At 43.4% G+C, this 24,797-nt stretch overlaps 1 protein-coding gene across 2 annotated transcripts in view; it reads right to left on the reverse strand.

The window, feature by feature from the left end:
- The window catches only part of UBE2O (ubiquitin conjugating enzyme E2 O), a 103,310-nt gene that overhangs the window by 8,220 nt on the left and 70,293 nt on the right, over window positions 1–24,797 (reverse strand). For both annotated transcript variants that reach the window (XM_085861915.1, XM_085861905.1), the window contains exons 14-16: window positions 13,634–13,820; window positions 8,352–8,608; window positions 8,102–8,237 (exon numbers count right to left, since the gene is read on the reverse strand). In XM_085861915.1, the coding sequence (XP_085718041.1) occupies window positions 8,102–8,237; window positions 8,352–8,608; window positions 13,634–13,820 (580 nt within the window). The remainder of the gene's footprint in view (window positions 1–8,101; window positions 8,238–8,351; window positions 8,609–13,633; window positions 13,821–24,797) is intronic.

Here is a 24,797-nt window from a genome sequence, read left to right on the forward strand (position 1 = left end):
TTGGTAATTGCTTCGCACATTTCTTTGTGACATACCATCATACCTCTTATAGCGCTTCCTCTTAAAATGCCGTTTCACATTAGGCTCAAAGAAAAATTTTAATTAAAAAATAAACGAAAGAAAAATGCAAAAAAAATAAATAAATGAGACATAAACAATCAAATGGCCTACAAGTACTGTACAGTATGTACCAAGGAAACGCAAATGCTGCTACGCCCTCTTAATGAGCCAATGAGATTAAAGTACTCTCGGCCAACAAGCGAGCGCCTCCTCACATTTCTCTTTCTTGCCAAAGCTCGATTGTTTGGTTTTGGTATGATCATATACAATAGTTATTTTTACTCCTTACATGCGTTTACTGACAATATTACCCATCATGTCTGGACAACAGCCTGCGAGTGATGTGCTATTGTTGTAGTGCCGGGTTCGGGGGCGAGGAACGACCGCTAGACGGAGCAGTTGGGCCGTCTCCCCTCCGAACACCCGGAATTGAAGGTCGTCACTCCGGATAACTCCGCAGTCGACGGGTCGCTTAAAGGACTGTGGATGCCAATATTTCGACCGCGCGGTTAGGGTCTTTTTGTCTGATTCCAATTTACCTAAGTATCCGCGTGGTCGAGCTACCGGGTAAGCCACACCCTCGGCCGGCTTTGTCCAAATCGAGTCGCTGCTACTGACTCGGATCCGGCGTAACCGAGCGGGAATTACCAAAGCCGCGCCGGTCCAAATGACAATTTAGGGCACAATCGGCCTCCCTAATTCTCAAGCCCGAACCATACTGGATAAATGAAAGAAAGCACAGACAACGAACTGGAAAATTTAACAGTTATTTATTTACAAGGTAATAGGGAGGGAAACACAGAGCAGACTTAATCATGAATATCGATGGAGGCAAATGTACAATGGAAATCACTAAAACGATTTCTACTTATCAGACTGGCCACAGACAGACACAAACACCCAAAAACAAATGGACATCGTGGGTCTTTATTCGGCCCTTCAGCTTGGGAAGGAAGGCGAGCTGAGAGTCAGAGTCTGGCCGGGTATCTGGCCGCCTCTTGCGGTTTTACTGACTCAGACTTGTGGAGCTCGGAGTCCATGGACGGGAACTGGGATCCCCAGCTCGAGCGCTCCAACACAACCCACCACGGTGGGACTCGAACCCACGACCCAGAATCCAACGAGCCCACGATCCTGGCTGCCATGAACGGCGATCGACGAGACGAGCACCACGAAACACCTCCGCCACGACCACCACCACCACCACCACGAGCACCAACACGACCACCGACCACCAAGGAACCCTGAAAAAGACCGCTGCTGAGACAGCTCACCACCCTTCTTATCCCTCCCCCGGGCGGGTGGAGGGATCCGCTCTGAGGTAACTCGCCTCCGGATTAGTCGGGGGGCGTCGGGCGATCGGTGTCCTCCCCTCATTGGACAAGGTGAACATTCCATTTGGCTGGGGCGGGGTCAGCTCTGAGGTGACCTCACCCCCGATTGGACGAGGGGAACATTCCATGTGGCTGGGGCGGAGTTGGCCCTGAGGTGATCTCACCCCTGCCAATGTCCGTGGCCTCGAACATGTGCGGAATGACGCTGAAGTAGTGGAGGGGGATTTAATGCAGAAGACTAACTAGAAAGAAACTCGCAGCACACACATGAAATTCCCATTAGACATAGAGGAGAGATTCTAACTATCCACATATACTTAACAAAATAACTAAACTTTGGGTCAACTGTATGTGTGAAGGCGAATGGTTTCCAGATTCGTAACACTATGAGCGCCAATGATGTGCTATTATGTGCTACCCAAGTTAACTAGGAAAAGCATCAACATAGACGTGAAGATGCAGGTACTAAGGAGAATGGAGGCGGATGAGCATCAGGCAGATGTTGGTCGGTTGCTTGATTTGGCCACTTCTACCATTAAAACCATCCTCAACAATGAGCCACAGCCTGGTCCAACTTCCCATAGCACGTAACCCTTGTCTCCTACCGTTCCCTTGTTGTCTCCCTTGTCTCCCACCGGTAGCGCTGGGAAACACCAAACAAACTCCGCCAACATTCACTGGTAAGTGTTGTTTTTGGTAAATTTTGGTTTTAATGTTATCATGTTATGTTAAGGCCCGGTCACACCTTGACGTTTTAGCCAACGTATGCCGATTTTTGAATTTTTTTTCTAAAACGCTGGCACACGTTGAATACGTTATGGGTAAGTTTTGATAACATTGAGAGCACGCTGAAAAACACTGCCATACATCGTTGTACGCTGGCTTTAAACGTTGTACTTTTTGGTTGTCCTCAAATTTTTTCATGCTTGAAATTTCACGACGTATGCTGGCGTATGACTCGTACGTTCCGCTACGCTGGCCACAAGTTGTATGCACGGTCTGCGATCGTTGACAGACGTCAACACATGCTACTTGTAAGTTAATCATAAGTTGAGACACGCCGAGGTAATGTTTAGCGTACCCGAAACTTATTTCTAACCTATGATTAACGTGTTGTTGGCACGTTACGCGATCGTTGCCACACATCGACAGACGTTACTTTGAAGTTACTCATAGGCTGAAAGACGTCGGTATAATGGATCGTCCTTGCGTCAGCGCCCACGGCCACGGCCAGGACACTTATTTGCAGCATTCTTCAAACTTTTCTTCGGCATGACGAGGATGTTCACACTTCGATGTCTAGCTTGGCTATGATTCCAATTGTCCATCGGCAGCGTCTATTTAAAATAGTCGAGTTTGTGCGTTTTGACACGTTCAGAAGAAACGCTTCAAATTTCAAAACCCCAGCGTCAAAAAACAAAGGCGAGTGACAGCAATTTAAATCGTTCATTGTAAACAATGAAAATAGTTGAGTGGTACCGTTTGAAAGTCGTTGAGTGTAAAAAAAATCCAATTGTTGAGCGCAAGCGTCTACTTTCAATAGTGGGGTTTGAGCGATTTAGCACGTTCAATAGAAACGATTAAAATTTCCGAGCGCCAGCGTCAAAAAACAAAGGCGAGTGACAGCAATTTAAATCGTTCATTGTAAACAATGAAAATAGCTGAGTGGTACCGTTTAAAAGTCGTTGAGTGTAAAAAAAATCCAATTGTTGAGCGCAAGCGTCTACTTTCAATAGTGGAGATGCAGCCATTTAAATCGTTGAGTGGCAGCCTATGAATAGCAAACCCTACGTCACCAGCAAAGATAAACTGCCGCACGATATGGATAAGTTAGGCTATCGTTGGGCATAGTTTGTGAACGCCAGCTTCACCATAATTATTCGTTGGTATATCGTATCTATAAGTAATCAAAGCGCTCTATGCACATTATTAGTTCATTGTGCATTTGTCCAACCCGTTATGAATAGACCTAAATCGTAAAAACAAGCTATAGCTCATTGTTGAAAAAGCCCCATAAAAAATTAGCCGCGAAGAACTTCGAACAATGGTGAAAAGATGTCTCCTACCCGTGGACACGCGGACGCAAGGACGATCCATCATAACCCACACCCTCCCCCTCACACTCACCTACTACTGCCAACATGAACAAACTACTACTAATACTAATACTAATACTAATACTGATACTGCTGACATGGACATCGACTCAAAAAGGACTCTAAAACACTGTTGGGTTCCCCTTTTATGAGCAGCATTTTTATATACCAATTCCCAAAACCGCTGGGAACACGTCTTTATATGGTAGTTGTAAGCTAGAAACACGTTCATTTTTTTTTTTTGTCGACCAGAAGACGTCATTGGAATACGTCTACATACGTCGATGTGTGTTGGGACTACGTAAAGAATTGGTTCAAAGCACGTCAAACATAAGTTAGAAATAAGTTTCGCGTAAAAAAGACATTACCGCGACGCGTTTCGACTTATGAGTAGCTTATAAGTAGCCTTTTGTGGACGTGTGTAAGCGTCCACATATCGTGTGTAAAACTTATCCCCATCGCATGCGGAACGTGTGTCATACGCCGAGTACGTCATGAAATTTTGAACATGTTTAAAATTTCTTGACGTACTCTACTTACTACGACGTATGATAGCATACTTTAGTGTTCTACTCACGTATACCAAACTTACTCATACCGTATTTGACGTGCCCCAACGTTTTAGACACATTTTTCTTAGGTCGGCATACGCTGGCAAGATCGCCAAGGTGTGACCGCGATGTTGTCACTTCCATTTCTACGGCAGTTATGATTCGAATCGTTGTGCGTCAGCCTTTTAATAGGCTACGTCACGACATCGTCGGCGATGCGTGCAACGCGCTATGCCTAAGTTAGACTATCGTTGGGCATCGGTTGTGTAGGCCGACAACAGGTTCAGCATTCGTTGGTATGTTATCTATAACACAACGAAACGTTCTGTGTCCGTTACCAATGCGTTATACATAAGACCAAGTCGCTATGAATACGTCCGAATCTTTAAAAAAAAACATCAAAAGTTCAACGTAAGCCAGCGTTTTACATACATTTTAATACGTTGCCATCGCTGGCTAAAACGTCAAGGTGTGACCGGGCCTTTATATGATTAATAAAAAAAAAATTATTTATTAAATTCGGCTATAACATCTGTACATAGTGATATCCGATGCCCAATGAAGCCATCCTATCGCATTCGTGCTACATATGTACACTGTCGGTGAACCTACCTCCATAGGCACAATGTTAAAACGACCTTTTATAGTGAGCGCTATTTTTACATAGCGCTCACTCCTCTGGAACACATCCTGTGCGTTGTAAGAGGTATGATGCTTCTATGTCCAGATCTTGTATTGTTGTATTTAGGTCGATTTTTGTTGTCTGCTTTTGTTAGTTTACCTTGTACGTCAGAGTACTATTTTTTCCACAAAGTGGCCAAATTCCATTTGAATGCCATTGGAGTAATATTTCACTAATTTGAGTTTTTCTGCCAATTGTTCGCCAGTCGGTGAGAAGAGTTTTAAATCAACCATGTGCAGTAGATGTGTCACCTTTTCTTTCTCTTTCAAAGTTATTTTATTGCATGTTAGGGTGTATCTGTGTCCTTGTACATTTAGTTTGCTCAGTGGGTCCAGGGCCAGGTAAACCAGGAGCAGGGTAAGGCTGACACCCCAAAAGATCCTGCATTGTATCTTCATCCCTGGTCTTTCAATTTTTCCTTCCAAGTGCTGCAAAATCAATGTGCTGTTCCCATGTTCCATTTCTTTCTCAATCAGAAGCTTTTCGTATAGTCAACCCAGGCCGTGAATAATTTGGTTCTTCTGGTTTTCCAGTTTTCAAGTATGGTCTTGTTTCGTCACAAGTGGTCTATTGTTCCACAGCATCTCTTTTACATCCCTTCTGTTCTACCTCTAAGCTTCCTTGTTGTGCGAGGAAGTGGTACATAATTCCTGTGATAATTGCCATCAAAAGTTTGTATGTTGTTGGGAGACAAGTTATTGGTCTATACTTGTAAAGTAGTTGGGTTTCTTCAGATTTTGGGATGAGGAAGGTGTTACCTTCTGTGAGCCACTCATCCATTACCTCCTCCCCATGGATAAGTTTGTTGAATGCTTGAGCGTAGTGACTGTGAAGAGCATCTAGTTGCTTCAACCAGAAGTTTGGAATTCCGATTCCTGAATGGCTCAATTCTCTCTCTCTTTCTTACAAATATCGTGTCCCAAATCCCTCACACTCAGGACCCACCCTTCCCTGTCGTCGCCATGCCCATTTCCAAGTTTGTAAGAATACTTATTGACGCAAGACATTTCAGCTTTTCATTTTTAATTAACTTGTAAAAATTTCTAAAAACATGTTTTCACTTTGTCACTGTGTGGTATTTTGTGTAGATTGGTGACAAATAATTTAAATTTAATCCGTTTTAAATTCAGGCTGTAACAATAAATTGTGAAAAAGTCAAGGGGTGCGGATACTTTCTGAAAGCACTGCAGTAGCGAGTCAAACGCCAATGGTGCTACAGGATTTCCCCTTGCATTAAGTTCATAGTAGAGGCACAGTGTAGCAGCTGACAATGCTGTGTGTTTTTCGGGGGGGGTGGGGAGGGGAAGGTTAAAGAAAATCCAAACATTTTAACAGAGCTTGGGACATCCACATTGGCCCAACGGACAAAGTACACAGTCCAACAAAGCCTGTCCCATGAGCATACACACGCACCACAGCCTGAAGGCTGAAGCACATACTGTTATGAATCTGGAAGCCTTGTGCACAAAGACAGCAGTCCCTAAGCTTAGTTATTTCGATAAGTATGTGTTTATAGTTACAATCCCTCCTTCTGTCTAATGGGAATTTCGTGTGTGCACTGTGAGTTATTTTATAGTCAGGTTTGTTACATCTATAACAACAACAACAACAACAACAACAACAACAACAACAACAACAACAACAACAACAACAACAACAACAACGGCACTGTCCCTGACTCAACCCGGTCGCCATTGCCCACGAGTTTTTGGCTGAAGGCGTGGGCGGAGCCTCCATCGCCTCAGATCCGACTCCGCCCCAGAAAGGTGAGAGTTGCCCCGCCTACCGTGGGCCTGTCCAATGAGGGACGGCCAGCGGATCGCGCGATGGAACCGTCCAATCAGGAGATGAGTGGCGAGAAAAGAAACCCCTCCCGCCTCAAGAGAGTAGAGAGTGATCGTGGAGACTGCTTAGAGTCTGCAGTCTTGGTGGCGATTGGCTTCGTCTGCGGTCGTGGTGGCTTGGTCTCGTTCGTGGGCCGTGGACTTCGGGTCGTGGGTTCGAGTCCTACCGTGGTGGTTTGGAGTCGGTGTGACCACACAAGGCGGGAAGGTACCCCGGCCCGGCTCCACCGAATAAAGACCCACAGGGTCCAGTTTCTTTTGGGTGGGTGTGTGTGTGTGTGTGTGTGTGTGTGTGTGTGTGTGTGTGTGTGTGTGTGTGTGTGTGTGTGTGTGTGTGTGTGTGTGTGTGTCCGTGGGCCCCGTCTGTAAGTAGAATTGTTAAGTGCCTTGTACATTGTGAATTACATTTCTTTATCCGTGATAAATTTGCTCTGTGTCTCCCTTCCCGATTATTGCCGATTGTAAAATAAATCTCCGTGTTAAATGTTCCAGTTCGTTGTTCATGGTTTCTTTCATTGGCCTAGCAAGGTGCGTATTGAGAAATAGTAAGGCCGTTCGTGCCGTAAATTGTTCATTTGGACCGACGGATCTTGGTAATCCCTGCTCAGTTTACACCCGGATCGGGCTCACTAAACGGTCCGTTCCGCCCGAGGTCCGTCGAGGGTGTGGGTTTCCCCGGTAGTTGGGACGTGGGTACTTAGGTATATTGAAATTAGGCAATTAACCCTACCCCACTCCGTCAAAACATTGGAGACCACGGTCCGCTAAGGGACCCGTGAACCCTCGGACTTATCCGAGAGTCACGACCTAAATTCCGGGTGTTCGGTGGGAGACGACTTCACTGCTCCAGCTAGTGGTGGTTTATCGCCACCGGACCCCGGCCCACAACAATACATCCTAACCTAAAGGGCCAGAATGCATGATCATACAATAACTGGAAATCACTCCTCAGACAAAGCAGATTAGCCTCAATAATTGAACTTGTAAGTTATACCACATGAGATGAATGTCAAATACTTCATCTTTACTCGAATGGTGGCCGTGAACGCTCGTCTCACATCGGCAATTGCTGCAAGAGTTCTGACGAACAAGGGGTGCCTGCCACACATCTACCCTATTTAGGCATTGATTACACTGCTTACCAGAACTTAGGCAGCCAGGAAATATGACTTTTGGAGTTAAAAGTGTGCTTTCGGTTTTTGTTGTAGTTATAGTCTGCAGTTAAGCAGAGCCCATGAAAGACACAGAACTGCCCATTGCAAACAAGCATCGTCAGCTGCTAAACTGTGGCTCACAGGGAAACCAACAAAAACAAGAAATAGGTGAAACCTCACTTCTACATGGCTATTTTAGAAAGCTGTATGTGTGAGGCTTTAAACAATAGTAAGTTTTGTAGTAGGTTATGGAAGACAGTTTGAAAGCATTTGAAAGTGGCATAATCATCAAAGAAAAAGTAGATAAACAGGATGCAGCATACATTACTGCACAAAATAGTACAAAGCCAAAATGATGCAAAATAATAAAAAAAACACACCTAGCACCGACTCCATCACTGAGAAAATCTCTCCCTGGGCACTCATCAGCACCACTCCAGGAGCAGCATCACTTTGTTCACGGAGCACTGGGGCGTTGCCGTCTATGTTGCTCACAGTGGATTCAGTATGTGGAACCTTGAGGTTAAGATAAAACACAGGGCATCCGGATTAACTTTGGATGATAGGGCTCCCGGATCAAAAACTTTCTCCTCTCAAAAAGGAAAATCGGAAGTATGAAATATGTTTTACCGGTGTGTTGAGCTGCGCATCATTATCTGCTGTGAAACATTCAGTCTTGAGAGAGTCCATAGTCTTCTTCAAAAGCTTCACATCATTGCAGAACTTGGAAACACTGGCAGCAGGGGCCACTGAGGGCAAATTCTGGGATGTTTCTGAGGCCTGAGCGGAAGTAGCCAAGTAGGTGTCAACAGCTGTCGTGCTGGAGTTGGACAGCAGATGGTCCACAGTCATACTCTTGAGCCCCTCGAGTAATCGTGTTGATGCAACTGAGAGGAAGAAAAAAAAAAGGTATTATTTTTCAAACTGTCTGTTCAACTAAACACTTGGTCCAACAACCATCCTCTTGCATATACAGCACCACATTTCTCGGTGCCTTCAACAACAACAAAAAAAAATCTTATCCCATCCCATTATTGTTATCTCCGTTTGTCCTATTTGGGAATTTGCAATCAGCATCCCTCCACTTCATGTCCTTTCGCTTCCACCCCATTCCACCCCCACACAGCTTCATGTCACCCGTTTCTGCATCCTTCCTCACACCACCCTCTCATGCTTCCCCATCACCCCATCCACTCAAACTTTCCCCCGCACCTCCCATACCCTCACAACCCCGCTACCCTTCACCCCCCGCCACCCCCACCACCCCACAAAGAAACCTTACCTTGCACCCCCCATATATACAAACCTTTCCCGAAAATATTTCCTGCTCTTCCTCTGCTCCAAGTGGGTCATCTGATTATATGCTTGTGAAAGTCAACATCTCTCTGGCTATTCACGGACAGATGTCTCAACGGCGACGAGTCTGGCAGTTCACTAAAACAGATTAGCAAGGACTGCAAGTAGCCAACTTTCTTAAGGACCGGTCTCCCACATCTACTGCCCTTGGCGTTAACTCAGCCTGGGAATTCTTCCACAGAAACCCGGACTCTGTCATGCACAGATTCATCCCATCTCCATGGTGCAATGATTGCTGTGGTGAGGCAGTTGCTTGGAAACAACTTGCCTTCTCTTCTTGGAAGGCAAAACTGACTGAAGGCAATCACAGTGCATTCCAAAATGAAGTAACAAGTGTGTGTCCACTCTCAGGAGAGCCAGAAAACAACAAATATCCAACCACAAGTATAAACTTTCAAACCTGGCTCCCTCCTCTAAAACCTGGCGGTGTCTTGCAGAGTCCATCTCTGGAGTATGCTCCCCCCTCCACCCCTTCCCTCTCTTGAAATGGCACCGCAGACTCCACTCGTGAGAAGGCCAAATGCCTCAATTCTATGTTTGCTTCCAAATTTTGTGTCCCTAACCCATCACTCTTGGTACCTATCCTTCACTGCCATAACTACTCATGGACTCTGTGTCTTTTGCACCTGAGAAGTGAACCTTCTACTCTGACTCTGCTACTGGACCGGATGGCATCGGCTCACGTGTCCTAAATACCTGCTCTGGTGGACTTGCACATCCTCTCGCTGCCCTTTTCACCTTGTTATTTTTTTCTTAGTTCATCTTCTATCTGCTTCGAAATCAGCCAACGTCATTGCATGACGTAAAAAGGTGCAAAAACTCATCTCCTTAACTACAGAACTTTCAGCTTACTTCCATTCATCAGCAATGTCACGTCATCTATCATTGCTGTCGATAAGAAATCCTTCCTTTTCTCCAACAGCCTCATCTCAGCTCATAAATTTGGTTTCAGACAAGGTCACTCTACCTTGGACATGCTACAATGGATGGAGGCCCTCAATGTCAGACATGAGATCAGCAAGGGAAATAATGAAATCCTGGGTCTGTCTGGACATATCTCATGCCTTTGATACAGTCTGGCATCCTGCCTCACTCTCCAAACTCTCTGTTAATGGCATCCAAGGCCAACTCCACACATGGCTTAATGACTTCCTTCACAATTGTAGCCAATGTGTGGCTCTCAACAAAATCCTTTTATCTCCTCTCCATGTCAAGGTCAGAGTACCCCAAGGCAAGGTTCTGGGCCCAGTCCTATTCCTGATTTTCATTAACAATGACCCCTCAATCCATTTGCTGATGACTCCACCCTCTGCTGTGACATCCCTCACCCTTCAGACAGGCAGGCTGCATGCAGCCTCTTCCCTCTCTTCAGACATTAACAAAAATCATAAGCTGGTCAAACACTTGGAATAAGTCTTTCAATCCTGACAAATCTCACACTCTCACTACCTCTCTCTAAAATGACCATCTGGCAAACCCCCTATCTACTTTCATAACAATCCTCTGGAGGAAGTTAAGTCACGCATACTCCTGGGTCTCACTATCAGCCATGATCTTTCTTGGGCAAACCACATTTCAAAGATGACCTCCAAAGCCAGTCGTCGACTGGGTATCCTCCATCGTACAAAGTCCTTCCTTAGCACACCTGAACTCCTATCCACCAACAAGACTTTCATCTGCAGCTTGATGGAATACTGTTCTCCCCTAAGGGCTGGCACACCTTGCTCAGCCTGATGCTGTGAAAACCGAGACCTTCACGATTATAGGAATCTCCCGTGATGATGCCGAGTCCATGGGTCTTGCCTGCACCTGACAGAGTTTTTCAAAAAAAACTTTTGAAAAGCAGAAGAAAAAGTTATCGTTCTTGTTGGTCAAGTGCAAAAACAGTGCATTTGGGGTTTTTTTTCACTTTACGTGATCAAAATAAGAATGGAATTGTGGGACAAAAGCAACAGCTTATGTCAAAAATGCTCGAGCTTGGTCAATAATGAATGCATTGCACAGTTCCATGGTGTCAATTATTTCATCAAAGTGATGATTTTCCTTTTTCACATTTTTTGACTTTTCTGAAAATGTTAGTGTGGTTTGAATTGTCATATTTAAAACGTATTAAAATACCATTTACAATGACTATCAATCAGTATTATGTTAAAATTTCCACAACAGATCAGTAAATCTTGATGTATTTTTTTTTTTCAAATAATAAAGTGGTAATTCAGTTGTGGTATATTTAATTATGGATGTTTAAACCACAGTATCATCTTATTCCATTTTACCAGACTGTAAACGGCAGGGAAACTATAACGTCCATTAATGGTCCAAGAGGACTATTGAACAGGGTGTTCCAAAAAGACCCGGACAACTTTGATTGTTAATGTATATCGAACCACAAATGATATGATACCCTTTGGTTTATATGATACAGAAATTCATAACGTTTTGTGCACACCATCAATACACTTCAATGTGAGCTCCATTTGTCACGTGCAGGACATCAAGGTGGTGCACGAGTTTTTGCCATGTTTGCCTCAGCATGTTTGCGTCCACCAGTGCGCATACGGCTGTGATCCGAGAAGGAAGATCCTGCAGGTTTACCACCTTGGTGTTGTAGACAACATCTTCGACAAACCCCCACAGGAAAAAAAAAAGGGGGTTTATGTCTGGTGATCGTGGGGGCCAGGCAGTTGGTCCATCTCGGCCAATCCATCGACCTGGAAATTTTTCGTTCAGGATGGCTCAAACGACCCTAGCGCCGTCCTGTTGAAAAACGATATTGGATTGCAGATCTTCAATCTGTGGGGAAGGCAAATCCTTCCAACATGTTCATGTAAATTGTTGACGTCACCATGTCCTCCACAAATAAAAACAGACCCACGAAGCAGTCATGGAGAAGGCCACACCACACAATGACCTTTGGACTGTTGTGTATGTGTTCAATGACCAAGTGAGGGTTTTCAGAGCCCCAGATCCTCCCACTGTGTCGGTTGACCTTCCCCGATACATGAAAGCAAGCTTCCTCTGTGAACATGACCTTTATCAGGTAATCTTCGTCATCCTCTATGTGACTGAGCATTTCCAAGGCAAACACCTTGCATTTGGGTCCGTCATTTGGTTTGAGTTACTGCAGAATCTGCACCTTATAGGCATAAAGCTTCAGTATTTTATACACAATCCTGTGTACAGTGGTGGTTGGGAGTCCCAGTTCTCTGGATGCACATCGGATTGATTTTCTGGGACTTCGTTGAAATGATTCACGTATTCGTTCAACGTCTGCTGTACTTGTGCTTGGTCGACCGGTACTTTTATTTTTCTGACAACTTCCAGTCTCCTTAAACCTCTTGTACCACTCTCTGATACTGGTCCACGATGGTGGATTCCTTTCAAACCTTGTACGGACATTACGCTGAACTTGTGGCGGATCTCATCTCGATGAACCATTTGACGTACTGAGCTTTCTCCTGTGGAGTTTCTTTTACATTAAACCACCAGACCTGAAAATAAAGAAAACTTCATGAGATTCTGTATCATATAAAACAAAGGGTATTGTTGTATCATTTGTGGTTCGAAATATATTAACAGCCAAAGTTGTCCAGGTCTTTTTGGAACACCCTGTACAATAGTCCTCTTGGACTATTAGTGGACTTTACAGTTTCCATCATTTACAGAAGCAATGCACCATACTTTCAGTTACCGGTGAAGTAGCGGGTCAAACGTCACTGGTGTTTCAGACCACCGAAAAAAGGAGGAAAAAAAATCCAGAGCAATCTCAAAGGGTTTTGAGAACATCATAGCATAAAATGAAAAGGCAAAAGGAAACATCGGTTCATATTTTCCAAGAAAGGGGTAAACGCTGAAAAGATCCGCTTAATCCAGCCAAAGAATGGCCATCAGCAGGGGCGAACACAGGCCATGTGTGATCGGATCTCATATGCCCTCCTAGATGGGTGGAGTGATCAGCCAAGCCTGGAATAGGCCATGAGACTCAAGTGGAGCAGGTGATGTTCCGTTTCAAAAAAGTGCCTTTTCTTTTTCCCAAAAACGTAAATTCTGTTTCTAAAAATTGATTCCATTGCATCTTATCAATGGAAAAAAAAGAAGCATTTATTTGTGCACTTGTTTTGGAGAAAAAAAAATAAACATTTTCCTCAAGTCTGCACCTAAAATCCTCCTATGGATTAAATCAAGCCTTTGGACGATGTAGTTTGCCAATAGGGTGTCGCAAACAACGGGAATAATGAAATCATAAACATCAGGTGTTAAAAATGTGGAAACTGGATCCATGCCCTCAAAACAATTTCAATTTCAAACTCCATTTGTGCCCTCAAAACGCGCCCCCCCCCCCCCCGAGTTGCTTCACGCACAAAGTTGTATCTGTATCCTGAATATGGAGTGTCTACCCATTAAAGATGAGGCTGTGCATAAGGAACAGACTCACATTGTGATTAGAAGGAACGCATTGGTCTTCTTATCAACAACAATGCTAAGGAACCAGTTTTGCTGTGTGGCAGCAGAAACCAGTCTCTGCAAATGTTGCTGCGGACACTGGTATCACACACCTATCCAATGAGGTAATGCACCCTCAGAGCTTGGTAAATCTCCACCATTTCCCTCCAACGTCTCCTCTTCCTCAGTTTCCCAGCTGTCACAGCTGTCACTCTCTCCTTCGCTGGGCTCGGCAGCCGAGTCAGCACTCAAAGATTCTATATCAGAGTCCTCAAAATCTGACGTCACTTTGAACAGCTCCTGCAGTGCAGTGGACCAAAAGCTCCGTTAACTCATCAAACAAGGAAAACAGTCAAACCTTCTCAAAGTATTAACGTTCAGTTCAGGCAAAACAGCAACATGTCCTATATAGTTTACAAGCAGAAAGCAGTTGAGTTATGAGATTAAAAATAATAATAATAATAATAATAATAACAATAATTGGGTTGGTGGGAAGCATGGTGGGGATGGGTATGATGAAACAAAACATAAAAAGTGCATTTCTCTTTGTCATCCAATTGCTGCATACAATATATCAGTGTATTGTAATGGGACAGAGACGAGTGGGGAGAAGAGGACGGTTGACACCATTCACGTGGTGCATCAAAAGCCAAGCCACCACCCTAATGGAAAAGGGACACATTGAAACATGCCACAATTTGGACACCATACCCTGATCACAGGTTCAGGTTTATGATCAAAACAAGTGAGCAGTTAAGATGGGAAATTAACCCATTAACCGATAAACGAGACTCCTTCCTTCCACAATGCACCGTGGTGAGATTAAAAAAAATTTTTTTTTAATGCTTTATTAATGATTCAACAAAGTAAAAATAGTCAACCTTCAATCAAATCCAATCAACTAGCTCTTAAAAATTTAACACCTCGAATCAAAGAAGAATGGCAGGCTTCACGAAATACTGGTCCAAATTAGAGGTGATCAAGCGGTATTTAAATTCCAGGAAGGAAGCTGAAGTTGACTCATACATTAAAGACTTTGTGCAGTAAAGGTTGCACGTTGCAATACGTGGACTGACTGAAGAACACAGACAATTAACTGATGGCTTCTGAGTTCGTGCACATGCATTCCCCCCCCTCCCACCCCCGAGGTTATGGAAGCACAAACACATGGATATCAGTCAGTTATCTTCTAGTATTCCGTTTCGAGTGAGGTACATCGTATTAATATGGTCAACATGCATTGCACACGTAGAAGGTAGGGTTTCCCCCCCTACCCCATCACGAGTTCCCCGTTTCTCTGTTTTCCTTTCACCTCTATAATCTCTCAATTTCTCATTATTTCTCTATCTCCAATTTTCAGCAGTCTCTTGCACTCCGCGCCGTTCGATTCCGCTCACTTTCACTGCAACGCCTGCTTGCAAACCCGTTCACTCAAGTACTCGTCGAGGTCACGACCGCTCGGTCGAAGGTTCGGTGAGGCAGGGGAGAGGCGTTTCAGACCCGCTGCTGTTTCTTACTCATCTCATTTCTTTCTTCCTTGATTCTAAATTTTTTTTCATTCTTTCCGTCGCTCATTCAGATGTCCAGGATCCATGTTTCGTTTACAGGCACGAAGTGAATGTTCCAAGTTTTGCCGTGCGGTCATGTTCGCGGAGTCAAAATAGAAAATGCATACGTGTGTTCAATGTGCTTTATACATGGTCAAGCCACAGTAAACCATCAAATATTGCCGGGATTACGTTCCTGGAAAATGCCGCAATAGTGAAAAATCACGATCGTGGAAACCAAGAGGGCCGAGGGCCTTCCTCGGCCCTCTTGAGCTCCTGACCACTTACAAAGCTTTTGTCCATAGCCTGATGGAGTACTGCTCTCCCCTCTGGGCTGGTGCTCCTGCCTCCCACCTTTCTCGGCTTCACGCTGTCGAAACCAGGGCATTTAAGATCATCGGCATCTCCCGCAATGAAGCTGAGTCTTTGGGCCTCTCACTCAATCACCGCAGGTTGGTCGGTGGTCTTTCTGTCTTATACAGACTCCTCTCCAGCCTTGCCCCCCTGCTCTCTCTGCGATTTGTCCCCACCACATTTCCACAGGGCGCTCAAGGTCCGCCAACAACCCCCTTCTGGTAAAACTACCAAAATCACGAATCACTGCCCATCTTCACTCTTTCATTCCTCTTTTTTCCCGCCTTTGGAATAAACTTCCTCACTCTATTCTTTCCCATTCTTCCCTCCAGGCTTTCAAAACAGCTGTTCACCACCACCTCTTATCTTCCCCCATCCAAATCCTCGATCTTTTCTACCCCCGATAATCCACCCAAGCCCACTTCCTTCAATTCTCCTGCTTTCCTTCCTGAAAGTCCCTGTAATGTCCATCTTCTCTTTGCCATGTTCCCCGTCCCATCCCCATCCCTCTCCCTTCTACAGTTCACCTAATGTGTCTGTTCCCCACCGTTTTGTCCATTACACTCCCGCCCCTCTTGTCTCATGCCTCTTTGCTGTGAGTTGTGTTTGCTCTCATACGAGCCTAGACCAAGGTATACAAAAAAAACAAAAAACCAAGGGCCATTGGGAAAAGGGGGGTTCGGTTCCTGGGCTTCGAGGAAATATAGAGGAAGGTGGGTGGCAGCCAGAAATAAACATATCACAGAAATGAACATGTAAAATGTATGTGTGTATATATATATATATATATATATATATATATATATATATATATATATATATATATATATATATATATATATATATATATATATATATATATATATATTGCATGTTAACACTGAAATATACATGTACTGTAAATACAATAACTATGGTATAAAATAAACAAAAACACAACACTTTTAACTTTTAAATGTATTCCAAAACAGCGAGGTGGGTGAGGGTAAACATATTAGGTACGCATTCGTACCGTATATAGAAAACACAAGACTTAGCTTGGAGATGATGATGATGCTATTGGAGTGGGGAGGGTGGAGGTAAAAAAGATGTGGATGGAGAACTTGCGATGGCCGTTGTATCAGCTTGGTCCCGGGTGCCTCATGGAATCGTTGGTAAATCCGCAATGATTTCTCCCACATCACCAGTCCACTCAAAAGGGTAAATCCGCAATGGTTTCGCCCGTACTCCAGTCCAATTAAATTCATATTTTCTGTTTGGTCCTCGATCCAAACATTAAGCACTTTTTTCATCCTTTCAATAAGAGGATTACAGGACTGGAATGACACCTTTGTGCTCTGCTGGCACAGATATTTGACTCTCTTTTACCACAGGCGATTCATTGATCCCGTAATGACGACCCACAGATGCCGTACTTTCACCTCTTGCCAACGTATCGAACAACTCGATTTCTTCGCACATTGTCATAACCTTTCTCAGCCTTTTGGTACAATTCATTTTGTCCATCGTTTTACGTTTGGGCGCCATTATCAACTGTTGTGTGCCGACTAGATCTTGTAGATCTAGTATTACAAGATCTCCGTATGTCATTTCCTGTCCCAAGACGATTCCTTATTAAATTTAGCATCGTTCCCATATGCTGGTCTGATTACTACAATTAACGGTGCACGAGAAACAAGAAAAGGATCGTAATGGGAGGTAATCGTACACGGAGGGCACGACCAATGACTCATCTCAGCTCAAAAAACACGATTGGCCGAAATGAAATACCGGGATAACTAAATCAGAACACAATAGGTTACCCTCGAATGGTCGAAAGCTGCGACATTAGAACCCACGATATTTGATTATTTACTGTGTTGTAATTTCATGCATGATTTCCTTCACCATTTTCTGAGGTAACAATCTCCCCCCAAACCACACCCATCATTTCCTGAGGTAACAATCTCCCCCCATACCACACCGCACCATTTTCTGAGATAACAATCTCCCCCCAAACCACACCCCACCATTTTCTGAGATAACAATCTCCCCCAAGTGTATGGTGTGTATAACGTTTATGGGAATTATACTGAAAAATTCATAAAGTTGGAACGTTAACTCGCAGATGTGCTAGAAAATGAATAAAGTTGGAACGTTAACTCGCAGATGTGCTAGAAAATGAATAAAGTTGGAACGTTAACTCGCAGATTTCGATTTGCAGATGTGCTCGAAGAAAACTGAAAAACAGATTTGGAATCAGCATGCAAAACTGGTCTAAAAGTGTGGTTTACATCTTTGATGAGAGAAAAAAAGTTCAATTTTGTCAACCATTGTGATTGTTTGAATGTGTCCTCATTTATCTTGCTTGGGGTTGGTCCGAATCGAGTTTCCAGAGGCGATTGGTCCGAGTTTACAATTGTAGTGGTGGCCCACACAATGTGGCATGTGGCGATGGTCCACTGGGCCAATTAAATAATTGCTGCATAGTCGCTGGCACGGTTTCCCATCTGCCACGCATCACTCACCAGCACGGTAAACCCACTCTAGGCGCAACGATCCGGCCCGAGTTAAGGATTGTAGATGGCGTCCGTGGTCCCTCAGGACATCTCACCCTCTTGGAGTGATTCAGAGGAGACGTCTGTCACAATATATCACCTACTCTGATGGCCAACAGCAGGAGAATCATCTCGTGAAGGCTGAGCAATGGCACTGTCTGCAAACCAGGTGTGCGTCAGCTGGGGTAAAAAGAAGATAGAACACTCCTGCCTTGTTTCTGGGTCTGATGGAGCTACGGATGGCATACAGGGAGCATCTCCACAGTTGGCCTGTTCTCGTGGTGATGGGGCTGTCCAGTGAACACAAATGCTGCAGGCCATGTGTTCAGCTTAAGTTGCATGTACATCCAACCACACCTTCCCCACTTGAATGATTCCACAACTTGGTTCACCAACCGCTCTTCGAGTTTCTCAAACCCCCCAAAAAATTAAAAAAATTCACCACTCCTGCAGGGTCAAATCACATGGTTCCCTCACTGCGTCGGTACGCATGACTCGGCTGCTCTTTGTCCCAGCTCCAGGCCAAAACAATAATTTGTTACTGTGGCTTTGATCCACCCTTTGAAAAGATTGCCTGCCGGTGTCAAAGTCCCTTTCACAATAAATCAATCAGCATGACTACAAATGACTTTCATCCTTTGCTATTGGGAATCCTTAAATAGATGTTCCATTGCTTTTCAATGTGGCCTATTAGTAATGAAAAATCACCAGTCATGGTGAGTGTAAATAAGTCACAGACTGTCATATCCGCATTATATTTTTGCAATAACTCTAAATTATAATTCACCATCACAAACACTTCTAAACTTCGCTTGCAAAATTATTTTGTGCACAAAATTAGAAAATACATGAGTACTGTACAGACGTGGCCAAACATATTGGCACCCGTGCACTTTTTTTCAAATAACTCACAATTTTCTCCAAAATTCAGTTGAAATTGACAAAAAGTATTTGGTCTCCACAATTCTTTATTTCACTGTTAATATTACAGAACCTTTGTTTTTGATTCAGAACTTAATATATCCGTTTAAATCAGAAAATAAAAATAAATGGCATTGCCAAAATTATTGACACCCTCGACTTAATATTTGGTATCACAACCTTTGGACAAAATAACTGCAGTCAAGCACTTTCTATAGCCATGAATGAGCTTCCTACACCTCTCTACTCGCAGTTTGTCCCACTCTTCTTGTACAAACTGCTCCAGTTCTCCCAGATTTGAAGGGTGCCTTCTCCCAACTGCTGTTTTCAGATCTCCCCACAGGTGTTCAATGGGATTTCGATCTGGACTCGTTGCTGGCCACTTCAGAACAGTCCAGCGTTTTGTGTTGAACCATTCCTGGGTGCTTTTTGAAGTGTGTTTGGGGTCATTGTCGTGCTGCAAGACCCATGACCTTCAACAGGGACCCAGCTTTCTGACACTACCAAAACATTTTGTAGCAAAATGTTCAATCCAATCTCCTGATTTCATGATGCTATGCACACATTCAAGGCACCCAGTGCCAGAGGCAGCACAGAAACCTTAAAAAATCACTGAACCTCCTCCATGTTTAACTGTAGGGAAGATGTTCTTTTCTTTGAAAGCTTCATTTTGTTTTCTGGAAACACAGAGATGATGTGCTTCAATAAAAAGCTCTAATTTGGTCTCATCTGTCTTCATGACATTCTCCCAGAAGGATTTTGGCTTGTTCAGGTGTGTTTTGGCAAACTCCAGTCGGGCTTCCTTATGTCTCTCTCACAGCAGTGGGGTCTTCCTGGGTCTCCAACCATAGAACCCCCTTTTCATCGAGTTGGTGATGGATAGTGCGAGTTGAAACTCTCGTAACTTGTGTCTGAAGGTCAGCTTGAATCTGTTTGGCAGTTGATCGAGGTGCTTTCTCCACCATTCAAACAATGCTTTGCTGCAATCTTCGATCAAGTTTTCTCTTGTGGTCACATCTCGGGAGGTTGGCTACAGTGCGATGGACCTTAAATTTCCTGATAACATTGTGTACGGTGGACACAGGAACATCAACGTCTCTGGAGATGGACTTGTAGCCTTGAGATTGTCCATGGTTGGCTACAATCTTGTGTCTGACCTCCTCACACAATTCTCTGGTTTTCTTTCTTTTCTCCATGCTCACTGTGGTACACACAGTGACACAAAACAGCAGAATGGCTCCTTTTCTCCTTTCAAACTGATTGAAGGAGTGATTCTTCTATTACAGCCACCTGCAACTCACCACAGGTGATTTCAATTCCAAAGTGAAGGAGAATCACCTGCTTGAAATTTAATTATTTCTAAAAGGTGCCAATAATATTTTCTGGGGCATTTTAGGATTTCTGTGTGGAATAAGTGAAGATTTTGTATTATTTTTCAGCTTTTTTTGTTTTGTTCCACTGCAAACCAAAGAAATACAGATGTGTATATGAAAAGATATTTTAATTTCAACAATTTTCTGGAAGGAATGGTGCATTATTTGAAAAAAAGTGAAAGGGTGCCAATACTTTTGGCCATGACTATATATTCTACACCTTATCGATTACACATTCCCACTACTTTAGGAGCACTAATATTAGAACGCACACAAACAACAATCGCAATAACATCAAATATGACAATCCCACACTTGTATATCTTGTAGCCTTCCAGTATTGTCTTCCAATTTCTCTCCTCATTAAACAGTCTCATTTAATGCAAGAATATCGTACTCCTCGATATCTACTTTAGCTTCAAGCTCTTCCATTTTAATATTGAAACTCCTGACATTAGAAAGAAATAGATTTAACTTTTCCCTTCCTGTGATTATTTATTGTTGCCTGGCCTTACCAATCATGTTATCAATCAAGATGCCTGTATTTCTAACCTCTTTACCCTCCTCTAGTCTAAAAAAAAAAGCTTTAATTCCTTCCTCCTCAATTTTTCCTTCTCCAATAAAATAACATGCCCTACACAAGGCTGCACAGAACAGTAAACACATCAACTTTTTCAATCCTCAGAGTCAAATTTATGCGTATAAAAAAAAAAACATCTCAATGCCCTCACACGTGCCTGCACTCACTCCACCCTCACTTGCTACGCCTTAACCAATGTGGAGACTTGCTATACCCTCACCACTGCCAACACTCGCTATAGCCTCACCACTGCCAATCTTCAAAGCAGACTCAGTCCACAAACGTAACCAACTTTAACGCACACATTTTTCACACTACAAAACAGTAATCCAATGCTTCAACCTATCAATTATAATCCTGATGTGTGCCATTTCTGTCCATTTTCTACAACAGATACTCCCAACTTTTAGTACCAGCCACAATATTTCCCAAGTAAAACATTTATCAGATTGTTTCCAATCTTCCTCTGTTCTCATTGTTCCCCTATTGACCCACTTCCCAACCATCTTTTCGCTACATTTCTTACTTGTAAAAAGGAACATACAGCTTGATTATTCACTAAAACGAGGCCTTAAAGTACAGACTTCAAAATAAAACAATAAAAATACCTGCCAAAGAATCTGCTCTGAACACAAATGGAACACAATATTAAACCACACCTTCAACAAAATAACGACAACAAATAAGACAAGTCTGAAGACGACGATGGTCCACGAGCGGTATTTGACGATGTAGATTGTTTCAGAAGTCAAGGATGAGACAATGTGATAATGTTTGACCAAGTTATAAAAATGATCAACATGATGTGGTATGAGTGACAGGTTATTAGGTGCAAAATGTCGAAAACCTGGTTTCGTTCGACAACTTTAAAAATTTGACCTTTGCATAACCTTTAAAGGTCACAAAACAATGTTTCGGACATTAAAATAAGGAAACAGGAAACGTGCTATAGCTTAATGGAGTTAGTTCATCGAAGAAGGTCGAAAACTCGGTTTGATTACCACAACTTTGAAAATTTGACCTTTGTGAAATTTAAAGGTCAAAGGTCAAGGATTATGACCTTGGTGCAAAAATTCCTCTGGAACATTCCAGGAACAATATAACATCATATAGGCTATATGGCATTTCACACTCCTCGGATTAATTCATACTTTGATGAAATCAGCGTAAAAACAAACTTGAAGGGGGCGCCACGGGCAAGGTGTTCGAGATAGAGAAAAATGGTTTCAAGACTTTAGGTGGGGAATGACCTCAAGATTATGCATAAAAAAATATTGTCATCCTTGCTCTCAAAGTTTGGGCGGTCGTCTGATTTTTATGTCAAAATTCGAAATTTTCTAAGTTCATGACCTTGTGACCTTGACCTTGGGACGAAAATAAAAAAAAAATCAAGCTCCGTGGGGCTATGCAGGTGCCATTAGGCTAACCAAATACCAAAACCCTGCCAGATTCAACCATCCCCTCGGAGAAGAATTTTTTATGTCAAAATCGCAAATTTCTAAGTTCGTGACCTTGTGACCTTGACCTTGGGACGAAAATGAAAAATCGAGCTCCGTGGGGCTATGCAGGTGCCATTGGGCTAACCAAATACTGAAACCCGTCAGATTCGACAAAACCCATGATGCAAATTGAAATCGGCTACCCCCTAAAAACACGTGTTTTTTGGCGTGGCTCCGCCCATCATGGGCGGACCACGCCCATTTTCAGGAAAACACAACTCAATCATGATATAAACCTCCCACCAAAATTTCATCAGGATCGGATCAAAACTCACGGAGCTATGCTCGGGACAGACAGACAGACAGACATACAGATAGACAGACAGACACACAACAATAATGAATATAGTGGTCACTTATATTTTTCGTGAAAATATTTTCTCGTGAACCAAAAAACAACAAAAGTCAGCATTTATCACATTCTGCAATAAGAACCACTGAATCTACCAACAGAAGCCCAACACAGGAAAAAAACAAGAAGGGCACTCGGTGGAGGGTATATCTCCGCCACATAATGCCTAATCCATGAGAACATATTACCTGGCCCAATACATTTTTGAAATATCATGCTCTATGTCGTTTTTGGCCCTATCTCTCAATGGTGAAAAAATCACTTTATAAGTTAAATAATCCTCGTATCCAGATCTGGATCTTCACCAAAATTGAGTCAACTCTTCCTCGTCACGCATCCAATGTGTCCACCAAGTTTCATCTAAATCCGTCCACAACTTTTTGAGTTATCGTGCTACGTATCATTGTTGGCCCTATATCTCAATGGTGAAGAATCACTTAAAAATTCTAGTAGCCAGATCCGAATCCAGATCTTCATCAAGATCTAATCAGATCATCTTTGTCACACACCAAAACTGTCCACAAAATTTCATCCAGATCCGTCAACAACGTTTTGAGATATCCTGCACACAAACAAACAGACAACAAAACAGACAGAAAGGGATGAAAACATAACCTCCATCACCTTTGGTGGCGGAGGTAAAAAACGATCATTGTCCAAACAGCAGGCAGATGTATTCCAAACTTGTCTTTATTTAAAAGATAAAGCACAAGTGATATGTGAAGCACAACTGCACCATGCTGCGATGCGATGATGACACAACAAAGCAACTGATGACAGGCGATTGTTCTTATCCACCTGCTCTCCCACCCATCCCCTCCCCAATACTCCATTTTACTGTGTGTGTGTGTGTGTGTGTGTGTGTGTGTGTGTGTGTGTGTGTGTGTGTGTGTGTGTGTGTGTGTGTGTGTGTGTGTGTGTGTGTGTGTGTGTGTGTGTGTGTGTGTGTGTGTGTATGTATATATATATATATATATATATACAGTGTGGAGAACAAGTATTTGATACACTGCCGATTTTGCAGGTTTTCCCACTTACAAAGCACGTAGAGGTCTGTAATTTTTATCATAGGTACACTTCAACTGTGAAAGACGGAATCAAAAACAAAAATCCTGAAAATCACATTGTATGATTTTAAAATAATTAATTTGCATTTTAATGCACGAAATAAGTATTTGATCACCTCCCAACCAGTAAGAATTCCAGCTCTCACAGACCTGTTAGTTTTGTATTTAAGAAGCCCTCCCATTCTCCACTCATTACCTGTATTAACTGCACCTGTTTGAACTCGTTATCTGCATAAAAGACAGCTGTCCACATTCAATCAATCAGACTCCAACCTCTCCACAATGGGCAAGACCAGAGAGCTGTCTCAGGACATCAGGGACAAAATTATAGACTTGAACAAGGCTGGGATCGGCTCCAGGACAATAGGCAAGCAGCTTGGTGAGAAGGCAACAACTGTTGGCGCAATTATTATAAAATGGAAGTTCAAGATAACAGTCAATCTCCCTCGGTCTGGGGCTCCATGCAAGATCTCACCTCGTGGAGCCTCAATGATCATGAGAAAGGTGAGGGATCAGCCCAGAACTACACGGCAGGACCTGGTCAATGACCTGAAGAGAGCTGGGACCACAACATCAAAGAAAATAACAAGTAACACACTTCGCCATCATGGATTAAAATCCTGCAGGGTACGCAAGGTCCCTCTGCTCAAGCCAGCGCATGTCCAGGCCTGTCTGAAGTTTGCCAATGACCATCTGGATGATCCAGAGGAGGAATGGGAGAAGGTCATGTGGTCTGATGAGACCAAAATAGAGCTTTTTGGTTTGAACTCCATTCGCCGTGTTTGGAGGAAGAAGAAGGATGAGTACAACCCCAAAAACACCATCCCAACCGTGAAGCATGGAGGTGGAAACATCATTCTTTGGGGATGCTTTTCTGCAAAGGGGACAGGACTACTGCACCGTATTGAGGGGAGGATGGATGAGGCCATGTATCGCGAGATCTTGGCCAACAACCTCCTTCCCTCAACAAGAGCATTGAAGATGGGGTGTGGCTGGGTCTTCCAGCATGACAACAACCCAAAACACACAGCCAGGGCAACAAAGGAG

Source organism: Eptatretus burgeri, chromosome 2 (genome assembly GCF_056783735.1).
Source record: "Eptatretus burgeri isolate ZD-2024b chromosome 2, Ebu_testis_v1, whole genome shotgun sequence".
Taxonomy (NCBI): domain Eukaryota; kingdom Metazoa; phylum Chordata; class Myxini; order Myxiniformes; family Myxinidae; genus Eptatretus; species Eptatretus burgeri.